Below are 20,970 nucleotides of genomic sequence, written 5' to 3'. Positions count from 1 at the left end.
TCAGGTGTCCCATCACAGACCCTGTGGCTGGAGGTCACCTGTCCCCGGCCCCTGGGGACGCTGCTGTCCCTGCGCCTGCACAAGGAGCCGCTGCTGTCCCTGGTCCCCGACCGCTGGTTCTGCGCCAGCGTCACCGTGACCGGGCCCCTGCCCGGGGACAGCGCCGGGGACGCCCCCGGGGACATCCGGGACATCTCGGGGGACGTCGGGGACGCGGCCGGGGACGATGGGGACGTCCCCAGGGCCACCTTCCCCTGCCACCGCTGGCTGGAGAGCGGAGACCTGGAGCTGCGCGAGGGGACAGGTACGGGGACACAGGGGGGGACATTGGGGACAGAGGGGACACAGGGGGGACACAGAGGGGACATTGGGGACATTGGGGACACTGGGACATTGGGGACATTGGGGGGGGACTGGGGACATTGGGGACAGAGAGGGGACAGTGATGGGGACAGCGATGGGGACATTGGGACATTGGGGACATCGAGGGGACATTGGGGGGACATTGGGGACATTGGGGGGACATTGGGGGGACTGGGGACACTGGGGGGACATTGGGGGGACATTGGGGGGATTGGGGGCATTTGGGGACATTGGGGACACTGGGGACATTGAACAGATTGGGGACATTGGGGGGATTTGGGGACATTGGGGGGATTTGGGGATGTTTGGGGACACTTTGGGGACACTTTGGGGACGTTGGGGGGACATTGAGCAAAGAAAAGGGAAAAAGGGGAAAAAAGGGGGAAAACTGAGAAAATGGGATTGGGGACATTGGGGGACATTAATGGGGACATTTGGGGACATTGGAAAAAATGGGGGAAATTAGGGAGACAAAGGGACTGGGGACATTTGGGGACATTGGGGGGATTGTGAAGGAACCCAGTGTCCCCTCATTGTCCCCAATGTCCCCAATGTCCCCAATGATGTCCCCATTGTCCCCAATGTCCCCAATGTCCCCAATGTCCCCAATCCCCCCAATGTCCCCCCAATGTCCCCAATATCCCCAATGTCCCCAATGTCCCCTCTCTGTCCCCAGCCCGCACTCCCCGTGACGCCGCCCGGGTGCCGGAGCTGCTGCAGCAGCGCCAGGAGGAGCAGAGAGAGCGGCGGGAGAGCTTCGAGTGCGGACTGGGACAAACTGGGACAAACTGGGAGGGACTGGGAGGGGACTGTGGGGAACTGGGACAAACTGGGAGGGGCTGGGAGGGGATTGGGAGGGACTGGTGGTCACTGGTGGTCTCTCCTGGTCACTCACGGTCACTCCTGGTCACCAGTGGTCACTCCTGGTCACTCCTGGTCACTCCTGGTCTCTCCTGGTCTCTCCTGATCACCAGTGGTCACTTGTGGTCACTTGTGGTCACTTATGGTCACTCCTGGTCACTCGTGGTCACTCATGGTCACTCCTGGTCTCTCATGGTCACTGCTGGTCACCAGTGGTCACTCCTGGTCACTCACGGTCACTCCTGGTCACTCCTGGTCTCTCATGGTCACTCCTGGTCACTGCTGGTCACTCCTGGTCTCTCATGGTCACTCCTGGTCACTCATGGTCACTCCTGGTCTCTCATGGTCACTCCTGGTCACTCCTGGTCTCTCCTGGTCTCTCATGGTCACTCGTGGTCACCAGTGGTCACTTGTGGTCACTGCTGCTCACTCCTGGTCTCTCCTGGTCTCTCCTGCTCACCAGTGGTCACTTGTGGTCACTCGTGGTCACTCCTGGTCACCAGTGGTCACTCATGGTCACTCCTGGTCACCAGTGGTCACTCATGGTCACTCCTGGTCACCAGTGGTCACTCATGGTCACTCGTGGTCACTCCTGGTCACTCGTGGTCACTGTGTCCAGGTGGGCTCCCTACGCCCCAGGCTGGCCCTGGTGTCTCCGGGCGCTGCCCCCGGCCCTGTGCCCGTGGCCACCCCCGCCGGCCACGCCCCCGGAGATGACGTCAGAGGGGCAGTCGGTGACGTCACAGGCCCCGCCCCCGGAGCTGTCGCCCGCGCTGAGCTTCCCCCTGGGGCACCGCGCCCAATTGGCCGCGCGCGCCGCCGCCGCGTCAGTGACAACAACGGGGTCAACGGGGGTCAATGGGGGTCAACAGGGGTCAATGGAGGCCAACCGGGGTCAACGGGGGTCAATGGGGTCAATGGGGTCAATGGGGGTCAACGGGGGTCATTGGGGTCAATGGGGGTCAACGGGGATCAACGGGGTCATTGGGGGTAATGGGGGGTAATGGGGTTAATTGGGAGTCAATGGGGGTCAATGGAGGTCAACGGAGGTCAATGGGGGTCAACGGGGGTCAATGGGGTCAATGGGGGTCAATGGGGGTCAATGCGGTCAATGGGGGTCAATGGAGGTCAACGGGGTCAATGGGGGTCAGTGGGGGTCAATGGGGGTCAACGGGGGTCAACAGGGTCAATGGGGTCATTGGGGGTCAGTGGGGGGCAATGGGGGTCATTGGGGGTTAATGGGGGTCACTGGGGTCAATGGGGGTCAACAGGGTCAATGGGGGTCATTGGGGTCAATGGGGTCAACGGGTGTCAATGGGGTCAATGGGGGTCAACGGGGTCAATGGAGGGGAATGGGGGTCATTGGGGGTCCACGGGGTCAATGGGTGTCAATGGGGGTCAGTGGGGGGAATGGGGGTCAACGGGGTCAATGGAGGGGAATGGGGATCATTGGGGGTCAATTGGGGGTCAATGGGGTCAACAGGGGTCATCAAGGGTCACCAGGGGTCATTGGGGGTCAATGGGGTCATCGAGGGTCCCAGCCACCCCCACCCATCTCTTTGTCCTTGGGTGTCCCCAGTGTCCGTTCAATGTCCCCAGTGTCCCCACTGTCCCCAATGTCCCCTCAGTGTCCCCAATGTCCCCATTGTCCCCAACATCCCCAATGTCCCCAATGTCCCCTCAATGTCCCCAATGTCCCCCCAATGTCCCCCCAATGTCCCCTCAATGTCCCCTCAGGCAGATCCGGATCCGGCTCCGGGGGCTCCGTTCCGGGGGTTCCTGGCGCAGCTTTGGGGACGTTCGGGCGGCGCTCGAGGGTCCCGGGACCCCCATCAGCGGTGGGTGCCCCTCCCCCGGTGTCCCCTGGTGTCCCAAAATGTCCCCAAGTGTCCCCAAAGTGCCCCAGGTGTCCCCAGGTGCCTTCAGGTGTCCAAGCATTGTCCCCAAGGTGTCCCCGAGGTCTCCTTGAGATGTCCCTGGATGTCTCCAAGTGTCCCCCAAAGGTGTCCCCCAAAGGTGTCCCCCAAAGGTGTCCTCGGGTGTCCCCAAGGGTCATCCAAGGTCATCAAGAGGCTTCAGCTGTCCCCAGGTGTCCCTGAGGTGCCCCCAAGTGTCCCCAGGTGTCCAAGAAGTGTCCCCGAGGTGTCCCCAAGGTGACCCCAGGTGTCCTCAGGTGTCCCCAGCTGCCCTGGAGGTGTCTCAGAAGTGTCCCCAAGGTGTCTCCAATGTCCCCAAGGTGTTCCTGAGGTCTCCCCACGATGTCCCCAGGTGTCCCCAAGCTGTCTCCAGATGCCCTGGAGGTGTCCCCGGATGTCCCCAAGGTGTCCCCAGTGCTGTCCCCCAATGTCCCCAAGGTGTCCCCAAGTGTCCCCAATGTCCCCGCTGGTGTCCCCAGAGTACGTGGTGCGGCACTGGCAGTCGGACGCGTTTTTCGGGGAGCAGTTCCTGAGCGGGGTGAACCCCGTCCTGCTGCGCCGCTGCCCCCGCCTGCCCCCCAACTTCCCGGTGACCGAGGCCATGGTGGCCCCGAGCCTGGGCACAGGGACCTCGCTGCAGCGGGAGATGGAGGTGAGGGACCCTAAAACACCCAGAAATACCCTAAAAACTGCCCCAAAAACTGCCCCAAAACCCCAAACAAACACCCCAAAATCATCAAAACCCTATAAACACCCCAAAAACTGCCCCAAAATACCCAAAACAAACCCCGAGGCCGTGGTGGCCCCGAGCCTGGGCACAGGGACCTCGCTGCAGCGCGAGATGGAGGTGAGGGACCCTAAAAACACCCAGAAACCCCAAAAACTGCACCAAAATACCCCAAAAACTGCACCAAAATACCCCAAACTGCACCAAAATACCCCAAACTAACCCCGAGGCCATGGTGGCCCCGAGCCTGGGCACAGGGACCTCGCTGAGACAGGAGATGGAGGTGAGGGACCCTAAAACACCAAAATCACCCCAAAAACTGCCCCAAAAACTGCCCCAAAATACCCCAAAACTGCCCCAAAACACCCCAAACAAACCCCGAGGCCATGGTGGCCCCGAGCCTGGGGACAGGGACCTCCCTGAGCCGGGAGATGGAGGTGAGGGACACCAGAATTTTTTGGGGTCCCCGTTTTTGGGGTGTCTGACCTTTCCCATTCCCATGTCCCGTTTTCGGGGTGTCCCCATTTTCGGGTGTCCCCATTTCCGGGTGTCCCCATTTTTGGGTGTCCCCATTTTCGGGGTGTCTGACCTTTCCCATTTCTGTGTCCCATTTCCGGGTGTCCCCATTTCCGGGGTGTCTGACATTTCTCATTCCCGTGTCCCCATTTTGGGTGTCCCCGTTTTCGGGGTGTCTGACCATTCCCATTTCCGTGTCCCCATTTCCGGGGTGTCTGACGTTTCCCATTTTGGGTGTCCCTGTTTCCAGGTGTCCCCGCTTTCGGGGTGTCTGACATTTCCCATTTCCATGTCCCCATTTTTGGGGTGTCTGACATTTCCCATTTCCATGTCCCCATTTCCGGGTTGTCTGACATTTCCTATTTCCAGGTGTCCCCATTTTCGGGGTGTCTGACGTTTCCCATTTTGGGTGTCCCTGTTTCCAGGTGTCCCCGCTTTCGGGGTGTCTGACATTTCCCATTTCCATGTCCCCATTTCCGGGTGTCCCCATTTCCCTGTCCCCATTTTTGGGGTGTCTGACGTTTCCCATTTCCATGTCCCATTTCCGGGGTGTCTGACATTTCCCATTTTCAGGGTGTCTGACATTTCCTATTCCCATGTCCCCGTTTCCGGGGTGTCTGACATTTCCCATTTCCGTGTCCCATTTTCGGGGTGTCCCCGTTTCCGGGGTGTCTAACATTTCCCATTTCCGTGTCCCCATTTCCGGGGTGTCTGACATTTCCCATTTCCGGAGTGTCCCCGTTCCGGGGTGTCCCCGTTTCGGGGTGTCTGACGTTTCCCATTTTCGGGGTGTCCCCGTTCCGGGGTGTCCCCGTTTCCGGGGTGTCTGACGTTTCCCATTTTCGGGGTGTCTGACATTTCCCATTTTCGGGGTGTCCCCATTTCGGGGTGTCCCCGTTTCGGGGTGTCCCATTTTCGGGGTGTCTGACCTTTCCCATTTCCGGACTGTCCCCGTTTCAGGGTGTCCCCGTTTTTGGGGTGTCTGACGTTTCCCATTTTCGGGGTCTCTGACCTTTCCCATTTCCATGTCCCATTTTCGGGGTGTCCCCGTTTTCGGGGCGCAGGCCGGCCGTCTCTTCCTGGCCGATTACGCGCTGCTCGAGGGGCTCCCCACGGGCACCATTGGGGGCCGCCCCCAGTTCGTGGCCGCCCCCCTGTGCCTGCTCTGGCTCAGCCCCCACGGCCGCCTCCTGCCCGTGGCCATCCAGGTACGGTCCCCAGGTGTCCCCAGGTGTCCCCAAATGTCCCCAAATATCCCCAAATGTCCTCTCAGTCTCCCCAAATATCCTTCATGTCTCACCCCTTGTCCCCAAATGGCCCCAAATGGCCCCAGTGTCCCCAATGTCCCCCTGCTGACCCCAATGTCCCCGTGATGTCCCCAATGTCCCCGATGTCCCCTCTGTCCCCCCTGCAGCTGTCCCAGCACCCTGGGATGGGGTCCCCTGTCCCCAGTGTCCCCTCAGTGTCCCCTCAGTGTCCCCAGTGTCCCCAATGTCCCCTGCTGACCCCAATGTCCCCCTGTCACCCCCGTGATGTCCCCAATGTCCCCAGTGTCCCCTCAGTGCCCCCAATGTCCCCAATGCCCCCGTGATGTCCCTGTGATGTCCCCAGTGTCCCCAATGTCCCCCTGCTGACCTCAATGTCCCCCTGTCATCCCCTTGCTGTCCCCAATGTCCCCATTGTGACCCTGATATCCCCAGTGTCCCCAATGTCCCCAATGTCCCCATTGTGACCCTGATATCCCCAGTGTCCCCAATGTCCCCAATGTCCCCCTGCTGACCCCAGTGTCCCCAATGTCCCCAATGCCCCCAGTGTCCCCAATGCCCCCAGTGTCCCCCTGCTGTCCCCAGTGCCCCCAATGTCTCCCTGCTGTCCCCAATGTCCCCAATGTCCCCCTGATGTCCCCTCTGTCCCCCCCAGCTGTCCCAGCGCCCCGGGCGGGGGTCCCCTGACCCCTGTCACCCCCGTGATGTCCCCAATGTCCCCCTGCTGACCCCAGTGTCCCCAATGCCCCCAATGTCCCCAATGTCCCCCTGATATCCCCAGTGTCCCCAGTGTCCCCAATGCCCCCAATGTCCCCCATGTCCCCCTGCTGTCCCCAATGTCCCCCTGATGCCCCCAATGTCCCCCTGCTGTCCCCTGATGTCCCCAGTGTCCCCAATGTCCCCAGTGTCCCCCGTCATCCCCCTGCTGTCCCCAATGTCCCCAGTGTCCCCAGTGTCCCCCTGCTGTCCCCAATGTCCCCAATGTCCCCTCTGTCCCCCCCAGCTGTCCCAGCGCCCCGGGCCAGGGTCCCCGATCTTCGTCCCGGGGGGCTCTGGGTGGGCTCTGGCCAAGCTGTGGGTGAGGGGCGCGCACTTTGTTCTGCACGAGATGGTGACGCACCTGCTGCACGGCCACTTCCTGGCCGAGGCCTTCGCCGTGGCCACCCAGCGCCTGCCGGCCGCGCACCCCGTGCACCAGGTACCCCAAAAAATGAACCCTGAGCCCAGAAACTGCACCCCGAAATCCCCGTCCCAAAATCCCCAACCCTGACCCCAAAAACTGCACCCCAAAATCCCAACCCTGACCCCAGAAACTGCACCCCAAAATCCCTGTCCCGAAATTCCCAACCTTGACCCCAAAAATCTCAACCCTGACCCCAAAAATCCCAACCCTGACCCCAGAAACTGCACCCCAAAATCCCCGTCCCAAAATCCCAACCCTGACCCCAAAATCCCCAACCCTGAGCCCAAAAATCCCAACCCTGAGCCCAAAAATTGCACCCTGACCCCAGAAAGTGCACCCCGAAATCCCTGTCCTGAAATTCCCAACCTTGACCCCAAAAATCCCAACCCTGACCCCAGAAACTGCACCAAAAATCAGCTCAAACCCTTCACCTGCCTGCCGCGCACCCCGTGCACCAGGTACCCCAAAAACGGCACACAGACCCCAGAAACTGCACCCCGACCCCAAAAAATGCACCCCGACCCCGGAAACTGCACCCCGAAATCCCTGTCCCGAAATTCCCAACCTTGACCCCAAAAATCCCAACCCTGACCCCAAAAATCCCAACCCTGAGCCCAAAAATCCCAACCCTGAGCCCAAAAACTGCACCCTGACCCCAGAAACTGCACCCCGAAATCCCCGTCCCAAAATCTCCAACCCTGACCCCAAAATCCCAACCCTGAGCCCAAAAATCCCAACCCTGAGCCCAAAAACTGCACCCAAAATCAACTCGAACCCTTCACCTGCCCGCCGTGCACCCCGTGCACCAGGTACCCCAAAAACGGCACATAGGCCCCAAAAAATGCACCCCGAAATCCCCGTCCCGAAATCCCAACCCTGACCCCAAAATCCCAACCCCGACCCCAAAAACTGCACCCAAACCTTCACCTGCCTGCCGCGCACCCCGTGCACCAGGTACCCCAAAAACGGCACACAGACCCCAGAAACTGCACCCCGACCCCAAAAAATGCACCCCGACCCCGGAAACTGCACCCCGAAATCCCCGTCTAAAAATCCCAACCCTGACCCCAGAAACTGCACCCCGAAATCCCTGTCCCGAAATTCCCAATCTTGACCCCAAAAATCCCAACCCTGACCCCAAAAACTGCACCCCGAAATCCCAACCCTGACCCCAAAAAATGCACCCCGAAATCCCCGTCCTGAAATCCCCAAACCTGACCCCAAAAACTGCACCAAATACCCCAAACCCACCCAAAATACCCTCCCCAGTGTCCCCAATGTCCCCAAATTTACCAAATCCCCCCAATGTCCCCCCAATGTCCCCAATCCCCCCAATGTCCCCAATGTCCCCCCAATGTCCCCACTGTCCCCAATGTCCCCCCTGTCCCCACTGTCCCCAATCCCCCCAGTGTCCCCAATGTCCCCAATGTCCCCAATGTCCCCAATGTCCCCTCAGTGTCCCAAATCCCCCCAATGTCCCCCCGATGTCCCCAATGTCCCCCTGATGTCCCCAATGTCCCCCCAATCCCCCCAGTGTCCCCAATGTCCCCTCAGTGTCCCCACTCCCCCAATGTCCCCCAATGTCCCCAAATATCCCAAAAATCCCCAAATTTCCCAAATCCCCCCAATGTCCCCCCAATGTCCCCTCAGTGTCCCCACTGTCCCCACTGTCCCCAATGTCCCCCCAATGTCCCCAATGTCCCCCCACTGTCCCCACTGTCCCCAATGTCCCCCCAATGTCCCCAATGTCCCCCCTGTCCCCAGCTGCTCCTCCCCCACCTGCGTTTCACCTTCCACATCAACATCCTGGCCCGGGAGACGCTGCTGAACCCTGGGGGCATCATCGACCAGGTGAGGGGACACACCTGGCACCTGAGTGTCACCTGGGTGTCACCTGGGGCACCTGTGTGTCACCTGGGGCACCTGAATGTCACCTGTGTGTCACCTGAGTGTCACCTGAGTGTCACCTGAGTGTCACCTGAGTGTCACTTGTGTGTCACCTGTGTGTCACCTGGGGCACCTGAGTGTCACCTGTGTGTCACTTGTGTGTCACCTGTGTGTCACCTGGGGCACCTGAGGCACCTGGGGGGCACCTGGGGGGCACCTGGGGGGCACCTGAGTGTCACCTGTGGCACCTGAGTGTCACTTGTGTGTCACCTGTGTGTCACTGTGTGTCACCTGTGTGTCACCTGTGTGTCACCTGAGTGTCACCTGTGTGTCACCTGTGTGTCACTGTGTGTCACCTGTGTCACCTGTGTGTCACCTGTGTGTCACCTGTGTGTCACCTGAGGCACCTGTGGCACCTGAGTGTCACCTGTGTGTCACCTGTGGCACCTGTGTGTCACCTGTGTGTCACCTGTGTGTCACCTGAGGCACCTGTGGCACCTGAGTGTCACCTGTGTGTCACCTGAGGCACCTGTGTGTCACCTGAGTGTCACCTGTGTAACCGAGAGCATCTCCATCTGATGGCACCTGTGTCACCTGTGTGTCACCTGAGTGTCACCTGAGTGTCACCTGTGTCACCTGTGTGTCACCTGTGTCACCTGTCACCTCCCTGTGTCACCTGTGTGTGAACTGTGTCACCTGAGTGTCACCTGGGGCACCTGGCTGTCACCTGGGTGTCACCTGGGTGTCACCTGTGTGTGAACTGTGTCACCCGGGTGTCACCTCTCACCTCCCTGTGTCACCTGAGTGTCACCTGTGTCACCTGAGTGTCACCTGTGTGTCACCTGTGTGTGAACTGTGTCACCTGGGTGTCACCTGGGTGTCACCTGTGTGTCACCTGTAACCTCCCTGTGTCACCTGTGTGTGAACTGTGTCACCTGGCTGTCACCTGGCTGTCACCTGGCTGTCACCTGGCTGTCACCTGTGTCCCCTCTGGTGGCACCAGGGCATGTTGGTCCCTCTCGGTGTCACCTGGACACCTGGGTTCCCCCTGGGGACACCTGGGGGACACTGAGGGTGGCACTGAGGGGTGGCACTGTCCGGGAGGGGACGCTGGGGACACTGAGGGTGGCACTGAGGGGTGGCACTGTCCCCAAGCCAGGCCAGTGTGACACTGAGAGGTGGCACTGTCCACGAGGGGACACTGAGGGTGACACTGATGGATGTCACTGTCCCCAGGCCACCTCGGTGGTCAGGAGGTGACACTGGGGACACTGAGGGTGACACTGAGGGTGGCACCGATGGGTGTCCCTGTCCCCAGGCCACCTCGGTGGGCCGGGAGGGGACAAAGGTGACACTGAGGGTGACAATGGTGACACTGAGTGATGTCACCATCCCCAGGCCACCTCGGTGGGCCGGGAGGTGACAAAGGTGACACTGATGGGTGTCATTGTCCCCAGGCCACCTCGGTGGGCCGGGAGGGGACGCTGGTGACACTGAGGGTGACAATGGTGACACTGAGGGTGACAATGGTGACACCGATGGGTGTCCCTGTCCCCAGGCCACCTCGATGGGCCGGGAGGGGACACTGGTGACACTGAGGGTGACAATGGTGACACTGAGGGTGACAATGGTGACACTGATGGGTGTCACCGTCCCCAGGCCACCTCGGTGGGCCAGGAGGGGACACCGGGGACACTGAGGGTGACACTGAGTGGTGTCATTGTCCCCAGGCCACCTCGGTGGGCCGGGAGGGGACACTGAGGGTGACAATGGTGACACTGATGGGTGTCATTGTCCCCAGGCCACCTCGGTGGGCCGGGAGGGGACGCTGGCGCTGGTGGCCCGGGGCACGGCGGCGCTGACGCTCCGTGAGCTCTGTGTCCCCGATGACGTGGCCGAGCGCGGGGTTGGGGACATCCCCGGCTACCACTACAGGGACGACGCGCTGGACATCTGGGGAGCCATCCTCAGGTGGGGACACTGAGGGGACAATGGGGACACTGAGGGGACATCTGGGGGGCCATCCACAGGTGGGGACACTGGGGACACTGAGGGGACAATGGGGACATCTGGGGAGCCATCCTCAGGTGGGGACACTGAGGGGACATCTGGGGACATTGAGGGGACAATGGGGACATCTGGGGAGCCATCCTCAGGTGGGGACAATGGGGACACTGAGGGGACATCTGGGGAGCCATCCACAGGTGGGGACACTGAGGGGACAGTGGGGACACTGAGGGGACAGTGGGGACACTGAGGGGACAATGGGGACATCTGGGGACATTGAGGGGACATCTGGGGAGCCATCCTCAGGTGGGGACACTGAGGGGACAATGGGGACACTGAGGGGACAATGGGGACACTGAGGGGACATCTGGGGCGCCATCCTCAGGTGGGGACACTGAGGGGACAATGAGGGGACAATGGGGACACTGAGGGGACATCTGGGGCGCCATCCTCAGGTGGGGACAATGGGGACACTGAGGGGACACTGAGGGGACATCTGGGGTGCCATCCACAGGTGGGGACACTGAGGGGACACTGAGGGGACAATGGGGACACTGAGGGGACACTGAGGGGACATCCACAGGTGGGGACAATGGGGGGACAATGGGGAGACTGAGGGGACAATGGGGGGACATCCACAGGTGGGGACAATGGGGACATCTGGGGCGCCATCCACAGGTGGGGACACTGGGGACAGGGAGGGGACACTGAAGGGACACTGAGGGGCACATCTGGGGCGCCACCCACAGGTGGGGACAGCTGGGGAGACTCTGAGGGGACAGCAGGACAGGGAGGTGGCAGTGGTGGGGACAATGGGGCCAATGGGGCCAATGGGGACAATGGGGACAATGGGACGGGGACAGTGAGGACAGAGGTGGCAGAGGTGGGGACATGGAGATGGGGACAATGGAGACAATGGGGACAATGGGATGGGATGGGATGGTGGGGACAATAGGATGGGGACAGTGGGGACATGGAGGTGGGGACAGTGGGGACGATGGGGACACGGAGATGGGGACAGTGAGGACAATGGGGACAATGGGATGGGGACAATGGGATGGGGACAGTGGGGACAGTGGGGACAGTGGGATGGGGACAGTGGGGACAATGGGGACAACGGGGACAGTGGGGACACCGGGGCTGGGATCGACGCGGGTGGGGACAAAAGGGACAGCGAGGATGGGGACAAGGACCCCAGGGAGGTGACAACGGGGACAGGGCCACGGGGACGGGGACATCAGCGATGGTGGGGACACGGGGACAGGGCCATGGGGTGGGCGGCCACCTGCGTGTCACCGGTGTCCCCTCGTGTCACCGGTGTCCCCGCGGTGTCCCAGCTACGTGGAGGGGATCGTGGCGCTCTTCTACGCCGAGGACCAGGAGGTGGCCGAGGATGAGGAGCTGCAGGAGTGGGTGGGCGAGATCTTCACCTACGGCATCCTCGGCAACGAGAAGAGCGGTAGGGGACACCGGGGGGTGACAGGGACAGCTGGGGGGACACGGGGGTGTGGCGGTCATGGGTGATGGGCGTGGTCATGGACATGGTCACGGTTGTGGTCAAGTCGTGGTCATGGTCGAGTCATGATGATGGTGATGGTGATGGTCAAATCATGGTCATGGTGTGGACGTGGTCATGGTCATGGCATGGACGTGGTCATGGTCATGGTCATGGTCATGGTCATGGTCAAGTCATGGTTGTGGTGATGGTCGTGGTCATGGTCATGGTCATGGTCATGGTCATGGCATGGACGTGGTCATGGTCATGGTCATGGTCATGGTCAAGTCATGGTTGTGGTGATGGTCATGGACGTGGTCATGGTCATGGTCATGGTCATGGCATGGATGTGGTCAAGGTCATGGTCATGGTCAAGTCATGGTTGTGGGCATGGTCATGGCATGGTCATGGCATGGTCGTGGTTGTGGTCATGGACGTGGTCATGGTCATGGTCAAGTCATGGTTGTGGTGATGGTTGTGGTCGTGGTCATGGACGTGGTTGTCATGGCAAGACATCGCCATGGTTGTGGTCATGGTCATGGTCATGGTCATGGCATGGTCATGGACGTGGTCATGGTCATGGCATGGTCATGGCATGGTTGTGGTCAAGACACAGTCATGGTCGTGGTCATGGACGTGGTCATGGTCATGGTTATGGTCATGGTCATGGCATGGACGTGGTCATGGCGTGGTTGTGGTTGTGGTCATGGACGTGGTCATGGTCATGGTCAAGTCATGGTTGTGCTGATGGTTGTGGTCATGGCCATGGTTGTGGTCGTGGTCATGGCATGGTCATGGCATGGTTGTGGTCAAGACACAGTCATGGTCATGGTCATGGACGTGGTCAAGTCATGGCATGGTCAAGATATGGTCATGGCATTGGGATGGTCGTGGTTGTGGTCATGGTTGTGGTCATGGTTGTGGTCATGGTCATGGTCATGGCATGGTCGTGGTGATGGTGATGGTCATGGATGTGGTTGTGGTCATGGATGTGGTCATGGTCATAGGCATGGACATGGTTGTGGTCATGGTCATGGTCAGGGTCACGGCTTGGACATGGTGATGGTGATGGTCATGGTCATGGCACGGTCATGGTTGTGGTCTTGGCATGGTCATGGTCATGGCCATAGTAATGGTTGTGGTCATGGCATGGCATGGTCATGGATGTGGTCATGGTCATGGCATGGTCATTGTCATGGTCATAGTTGTGGTCATGGCATGGTCAAGTCATGGTTGTGGTCATGGTTATGGTCATGGTCAAGGTCAAGTCACAGTCACGGTCAAGTCATGGTGATGGTCATGGTCCTGGTTAAGTCGTGGTCATGGCATGGTCATGCTCAAATCATGGTCACGGTCATGGTCATGGTCATGGTCAAATCATGGTCATGGCATGGTCATGGTCAAATCATGGTCATGGTCATGGTCACGGTCATGGTCAAGGTCATGGTCAAATCATGGTCATGGTCATGGTCATGTCATGGTCATGGTCAAATCATGGTCATGGTTAAGTCGTGGTCATGGCATGGTCATGGTCAAATCATGGTCAAATCATGATCATGGCATGGTCATGGTCACGGTCACGGTCATGGTCACGGTCATGGCATGGGGTGGCCCCGCTCACGTCCATGTCCAGGGCCTGGGTGGTGACGTGGTGGGGTGGCCTGGGGTGGGTGACGTCACCATGGGGGGGTGACATCACTGTGATGGGTGACGTCATTGTTGTGGGTGACGTCACCATGGTGGGTGACATCACTGTGATGGGTGACGTCATTGTTGTGGGTGACGTCACCATGGTGGGTGACACCCACGTCCAGTGACGTCCCCACCATGGTGACATCGCCACGTTCGGTGACACCTCCACAGTGTGTGACATCACCTGGGGCGTGCCACCCCCCGTTGGGTGAGGTCACCGGTGTCCCCCAATGTCCCCAATGTCCCAAATCCCCCCAGTGTCCCCAATGTCCCCAATGTCCCAAATCCCCCCAGTGTCCCCAATGTCCCCAATGTCCTCTCACTGTCCCCAATGTCCCCAATCCCCTCAATGTCCCCAATGTCCCCAATGTCCCCAATCCCCTCAATGTCCCCAATGTCCCCAATGTCCCAAATCCCCCCAGTGTCCCCAATGTCCCTCCAATGTCCCCTCAATGTCCCCAATCCCCCCAGTGTCCCCTCAGTGTCCCCTCTGTCCCCAATGTCCCCCAATATCCCCAGTGTCCCCCCAATGTCCCCAATGTCCCCAATGTCCCCAACCCCCCCAATGTCCCCCAATGTCCCCCAATGTCCCCCAATGTCCCCAACCCCCTCAATGTCCCCAGTGTCCCCCAATGTCCCCAATGTCCCCCAATGTCCCCCAATGTCCCCAACCCCCCCAATGTCCCCAGTGTCCCCAATGTCCCCCGTGTCCCCAGTGTCCCCTCAGTGTCCCCTCTGTCCCCAGGGTTCCCGTCCAAGCTCTGCAGCCGCCCTGAGCTGGTCAAGTTCCTGACCATGATCATCTTCTGCTGCTCCGCCCGGCACGCGGCCGTCAACAGCGGCCAGGTGACACTGGGGACACCTGGGGGACACTGGGGACACCTGGGGACACTGGGGACATTGGGGACATTGGGGACATTGGGGACACCGTGGGCAGGGACACACCCGAGCGTGGCCACCAAGGACGGGGACGTGTGGCACCCCCAGGTGGCCCCGTGGGATCTGAGTGACCCCTGTGACCCTCAGGTGACCCCAGGGCGGTTTTGGGGTCAGTGACCCCCAGGTGACCCCAGGGTGGTTTTGGGGTCAGTGACCCCCAGGTGACCCCAGGGCGGTTTTGGGGTCAGTGACCTCCAGGTGACCCAAGGGCAGTTTAGGGTGGGTGACCCTCCCCAGGTGACCCCAGGTGACCCCCAAGTGACCCCCGGGTGACCCCAGGTCTGTTTTGGGGACAATAACCCCCAGGTAACTCCCAGGTGACCGCAGGTGACCGCAGGTGACCCCAAGTCAGTTTTGAGGACAATGACCCCCAGGTAACTCCCAGGTGACCCCCAGGACATTTTATGGATTGGTGACCCCCAGGTGACCCCAGCTGACCTGAGGTGACCCCGGGTGACCCCCAGGTGACCGCGGGTGACCCCAGGGCAGTTTTGAGGACAGTGACCCCCAGGTAACTCCCAGGTGACCCCCAGGACAGTTTAGGGATTGGTGACCCCCAGGTGACCCCCGGGTGACCCCAGGTGACCGCGGGTGACCCCCAGGTGACCCCAGGTCAGTTTTGGGGACAATGACTCCCAGGTGACCCCCAGGACAGTTTAGGGATTGCTGACCCCTGGGTGACCCCAAGGTGACCGCGGGTGACCCCGGGTGACCCCCAGGTGACCGCGGGTGACCCCAGGTGACCCCCAGGACAGTTTAGGGATTGGTGACCCCTGGGTGACCCCAGCTGACCTGAGGTGACCCCAGGTGACCCCCAGGTCATTTTAGGGATTGGTGACCCCTGGGTGACCCCAGGTAACCCCTAGGACAGTTTAGGGATTGGTGACCCCCAGGTGACCCCGGGTGACCCCGGGTGACCCCAGGGCAGTTTTGGGGACAATGACCCCCAGGTAACCCCCAGGACAGTTTAGGGATTGCTGACCCCTGGGTGACCCCAAGGTGACCGCGGGTGACCCCGGGTGACCCCCAGGTGACCGCGGGTGACCCCAGGTGACCCCCAGGACAGTTTCGGGATTGGTGACCCCTGGGTGACCCCAGCTGACCTGAGGTGACCCCAGGTGACCCCCAGGACATTTTAGGGATTGGTGACCCCTGGGTGACCCCAGGTAACCCCCAGGACAGTTTAGGGATTGGTGACCCCCAGGTGACCATGGGTGACCCTGGGTGACCCCGCTGTCCCCTCCCCCAGTACGACTACGCGGCCTGGATGCCCAACACGCCGGGGACGCTGCAGCGGCCGCCGCCGGCCAGCGAGGCCGAGGCCACCGAGGAGCTGCTGGTGGCCACCCTGCCCTGCCCCGAGGCCACCGGGGCCCTGCTGGCCCTGCTGAGCGTGGTCAGCTACGAGGGCGGGGAGATGGTGAGACAGCCCTGGGGACACTGGGGACAGCGCTGGGGACAGTGGGGACAGCACTGGGGACAGCACTGGGGACAGCACTGGGGACAGTGGGGACACTGGGGACACTGGGGACACTGGGGACAGTGGGGGGAATGGGGGGATTGGGGACACCACTGGGGACAGCACTGGGGACAATGGGGGGATTGGGGACAGTGGAGACATTGGGGGGATTGGGGACACCACTGGGGACAGCACTGGGGACAGCACTGGGGACAGTGGGGACACTGCGGGGATTGGGGACATTGGGGACACTGGGGACACCATTGAGGACACCACTGGGGACAGCACTGGGGACAGTGGGGACACTGGGGGGATTGGGGGACTGGAGACACTGGGGACATTGGGGACACCACTGGGGACAGCACTGGGGACAGCACTGGGGACAATGGGGGGATTGGGGACACCACTGGGGACAGCATTGGGGACAGCACTGGGGACAATGGGGACACTGTGGGGATTGGGGACACTGGGGACACTGGGGACACTGGGGGGATTGGGGACACTGGGGGGATTGGGGGGATTGGGGACACTGGGGGGATTTGGGACATTGGGGACATTGGGGACACTGGGGACAATGGGGACATTGGGGACACCACTGGGGACAGCATTGGGGACAGTGGGGACACTGGGGAAATTTGGGACACTGGGGGGGTTGGGGACACCATTGGGGACAATACTGGGGACACCATTGGGGACAGCAATGGGGACACTGGGGACATTGGGGACACCATTGGGGACACTGGGGTCATTGGGGACATTGGGGACACCACTGGGGACACTGGGGACACCATTGGGGACACCACTGGGGACACTGTTGGGGGATTGGGGACACCATTGGGGACACTGGGGACATTGGGGACATTAATGGGGACATTGGGGATGTTGGGGACATTGGGGGAAAATGGGGAACAATGGGAAAAATGGGAGAAATTGGGAAAAATGGCACTGGGGACATTGGGGACATTGGGGACATTGGGGACATTGAGGAGGGGACAGTGTCACTGGGGGCTTGTAACACCCACGGTGACCCCAGGCTTTGATGTCCCCTTCAATGTCCCCAATGTCCCCAATCCCCCAATGTCCCTCTGATGTCCCCAGTGTCCCCAACATCCCCAACATCCCCAGTGTCCCCAATGTCCCAATGTCCCCAATGTCCCCAATGTCCCCAATCCCCTCAATGTCCCAATGTCCCAATGTCCCCAATGTCCCCAATCCCCTCAATGTCCCCAATGTCCCCAATGTCCCCCTGCCCCTCTGATGTCCCCCCTGTCCCTCTGATGTCCCCAGTGTCCCCAACATCCCCAACATCCCCAGTGTCCCCAATCCCCTCAATGTCCCCAATGTCCCCAAATCCCCCCAATGTCCCCAATGTCCCCAACGTCCCCAATGTCCCCAACGTCCCCAATGTCCCCCCTGCCCCTCTGATGTCCCCAATGTCCCTCTGGTGTCCCCAGCGTCCCCTGGGTTCCCGGGCCCAGGATCTCCTCTCTGGCCCCGCCCCCCGCGCTCTCCTGGCCTCGTTCCGGTCCCGCCTGGCCGAGATCTCGGAGCGGATCCGGGCCCGGAACGCGGAGCTGGAGCTGCCCTACCCCTACCTGGAGCCCACCTGTGTCACCGAGAGCATCTCCATATGAGGGACATGTGTCACCGGTGTCACCTGTGTGTCACCTGTGTCACCTGGGTGTCACCGAGAGCATCTCCATATGAGGGACATGTGTCACCTGTGTCACCTGTGTCATCAACCACCACCTGCGTCACCGAGAGCATCTCAATCTGAGGGACCTGTGTCACCTGTGTCACCTGGGTGTCACCTGTGTCACCTGTGTCACCGAGAGCATCTCAATCTGAGATGGGTGTCACCTGTGTCACCTGTGTGTCACCTGTGTGTCACCCGTGTGTCACCCGTGTGTCACCTGTGTCATCAACCACCACCTGCGTCACCAAGAGCATCTCCATCTGACGGCACCTGTGTCACCTGAGTGTCACCTGTGTGTCACCTGAGTGCCACCTGTGTCATCAACCACCACCTGTGTCACCGAGAGCATCTCAATCTGAGGGACCTGTGTCACCTGTGTCACCGAGAGCATCTCCATCTGAGCTGGGTGTCACCTGTGTCACCTGAGTGTCACCTGTGTGTCACCTGTGTGTCATCTGCGTCACCGAGAGCATCTCCATCTGAGCTGGGTGTCACCTGTGTCACCTGGGTGTCACCTGGGTGTCACCTGAGTGCCACCTGTGTCACCTGTGTCACCGAGAGCATCTCAATCTGAGCTGGGTGTCACCTGTGTCACCTGAGTGTCACCTGAGTGTCACCTGTGTCATCAACCACCACCTGCGTCACTGAGAGCATCTCCATCTGAGGGACATGTGTCACCTGTGTGTCACCTGAGTGTCACCTGTGTCATCAACCACCACCTGTGTCACCGAGAGCATCTCCATCTGAGGGACATGTGTCACCTGTGTGTCACCTGAGTGTCACCTGTGTCATCAACCACCACCTGTGTCACCGAGAGCATCTCAATCTGAGGGACATGTGTCACCTGTGTCACCTGGGTGTCACCTGAGTGTCACCTGTGTCACCGAGAGCATCTCCATCTGAGGGACATGTGTGTCACCGGTGTCACCTGTGTCACCTGTGTCACCTGTGTGTCACCTGTGTGTCACCTGTGTGTCACCTGCGTCACCGAGAGCATCTCAATCTGAGGGACCTGTGTCACCTGTGTCACCTGAGTGTCACCTGTGTCACCTGTGTCACCTGAGTGTCACCTGTGTGTCACCTGAGTGTCACCTGTGTCACCTGTGTCATCAACCACCACCTGCGTCACCGAGAGCATCTCCATCTGAGCTGGGTGTCACCTGTGTCACCTGGGTGTCACCTGTGTGTCACCTGTGTGTCACTGAGAGCATCTCCATCTGAGCTGTGTGTCACCTGAGTGTCACCTGAGTGTCACCTGAGTGTCACCTGCGTCACCGAGAGCATCTCCATCTGAGGGACATGTGTTCACCTGAGGGTCACCTGTGTCACCTGGGTGTCACCTGGGTGTCACCTCTGTGTCACCTGAGTGTCACCTGTGTCACCGAGAGCATCTCGATCTGAGGGACCTGTGTCACCTGTGTCACCTGAGTGTCACCTGAGTGTCACCTGAGTGTCACCTGGGTGTCACCTGTGTCACCTGTGTGTCACCCATGTGTCACCTGTGTCATCAACCACCACCTGCGTCACCGAGAGCATCTCCATCTGATGGCACCTGTGTCACCTGAGTGTCACCTGAGTGTCACCTGTGTCACCGAGAGCATCTCCATCTGAGCTGGGTGTCACCTGTGTGTCACCTGAGTGTCACCTGAGTGTCACCTGTGTCACCTGTGTCACCTGAGTGTCACCTGAGTGTCACCTGAGTGTCACAATCACTGCCAAGGCTCGCGGTGACCTTTGCTGCAACGTGAGGATGGGGGAGAGAATCTTTTGCCAGGAAAACGAAGATGGCCCAGGTGGAACGGCCACAGGAACGTGAACGTGGAACCAAAATAATCATTCGATTATTTATTATTCATTATTATCGATTATTAATAGGAGTGGGCGTGGTTGATTCACGTGTGTTTAACCAATCACGAGCTCAGCTTTGTAATATGTATGAGCTTCATTAACACCAATAGAAATGTGTGTGAGTTATCAATGAACTTGGGGGAAAAATCTCGAATTTTGGGGAAAAACCCCCGAATTTTGGGAAAAAAACCCCGGATTTTGGGAAAAAAACCCCGGATTTTGTGAAAAAAACCCGGATTTTGGGCGTTTATTTGGTTAAAGTAACCGTGAGGTCGCGGGTTCGAATCCCAGCAGTGCCTTTTACCAGGGCACCCCATTTTTGGGGGGACACCCCCACTTTAACGGGGGACACAGTTTGGGGTGAAAATCCCAAATTTTGAGGAAAAAAATCTCGAATTTTGGGAAAAAAACCCCCGAATTTTGGGAAAAAAACCCGAATTTTGGGAAAAAAACCCGGGATTTTTGAGGGTTTATTCGGTTAAAGTAACCGTGAGGTCACGGGTTCGAATCCCGCTGGTGCCTTTTATGGGGCACCCCATTTTTGTGGGGACACCCCAACTTTAACGGGGGACCCTTTGTTTTGGGGGAAAAATCCTAAATTTTGGGAAAAACACCCGGATTTTGGGAAAAAAACCCCGGATTTTGTGAAAAAAACCCGAATTTTGGGCGTTTATTTGGTTAAAGTAACCGGGAGGTCGTGGGTTCGAATCCCAGCAGTGCCTTTTACCGGGGCACCCCATTTTTGGGGGGACACCCTAAGTTTAACGGGGGACCCTTTGTTTTGGGGGAAAAATCCTAAATTTTGGGAAAAAATCCCGAATTTTGGGAAAAAAACCCCGAATTTTGGGAAAAAAACCCGGATTTTGGGCGTTAATTTGGTTAAAGTAACCGGGAGGCCGCGGGTTCGAATCCCGCTGGTGCCTTTTATGGGGCACCCCATTTTTGGGGGGGACACCCCCAATTTTTGGGGGGACACCCCCTGTTTAATGCAGGACACTTTGGGGGGGAAAATTCCAAATTTTGGGAAAAAAACCCCGAATTTTGAGGAAAAAAATGGAATTTTAGGGCGTTTATTTGGTTAAAATCCCTGATTAAAGTTAACGGGAGGTCACGGGT

General features: G+C 59.5%; 1 protein-coding gene across 2 annotated transcripts; it reads left to right on the top strand.

Moving 5' to 3' along the window:
* The first annotated feature begins 168 nt into the window (after nucleotides 1–168).
* On the top strand, nucleotides 169–19,971 carry LOC129134426 (polyunsaturated fatty acid lipoxygenase ALOX8-like). Of its 2 annotated transcripts, XM_077193069.1 has the most exons (14): nucleotides 169–304; nucleotides 1,040–1,124; nucleotides 1,844–2,050; nucleotides 2,962–3,062; nucleotides 3,620–3,792; nucleotides 5,448–5,591; nucleotides 6,652–6,846; nucleotides 8,596–8,682; nucleotides 10,520–10,689; nucleotides 12,063–12,184; nucleotides 14,658–14,758; nucleotides 16,101–16,271; nucleotides 17,765–17,978; nucleotides 18,041–19,971. In XM_077193069.1, exons 3-13 carry the CDS (start codon nucleotides 1,938–1,940, stop codon nucleotides 17,942–17,944), a joined length of 1,557 nt encoding a protein of 518 aa, XP_077049184.1. In that variant the 5' UTR covers nucleotides 169–304; nucleotides 1,040–1,124; nucleotides 1,844–1,937; the 3' UTR covers nucleotides 17,945–17,978; nucleotides 18,041–19,971. The 2 variants fall into 2 exon arrangements, with proteins under 2 accessions (XP_077049184.1, XP_077049183.1); XM_077193068.1 differs by having other exon boundaries at nucleotides 17,765–19,971.
* The last annotated feature ends 999 nt before the right edge of the window (nucleotides 19,972–20,970 follow it).

Source organism: Agelaius phoeniceus, chromosome 36 (assembly GCF_051311805.1).
Source record: "Agelaius phoeniceus isolate bAgePho1 chromosome 36, bAgePho1.hap1, whole genome shotgun sequence".
NCBI lineage: Eukaryota > Metazoa > Chordata > Aves > Passeriformes > Icteridae > Agelaius > Agelaius phoeniceus.
This window is presented reverse-complemented; position numbering and strand designations above follow the sequence as displayed.

What these genes read in the sequence shown, in the direction of transcription:
- LOC129134426 (XM_077193069.1), top strand. Translation starts at nt 1,938, where the DNA reads ATGACGTCAGAGGGGCAGTCGGTGACGTCACAGGCCCCGCCCCCGGAG. An exon ending in ATCTGGGGAGCCATCCTCAG is followed by an intron (nt 10,690 to 12,062) that starts GTGGGGACACTG and finishes GCGGTGTCCCAG; the next exon opens with CTACGTGGAGGGGATCGTGG. An exon ending in GCTACGAGGGCGGGGAGATG is followed by an intron (nt 16,272 to 17,764) that starts GTGAGACAGCCC and finishes TGGTGTCCCCAG; the next exon opens with CGTCCCCTGGGTTCCCGGGC.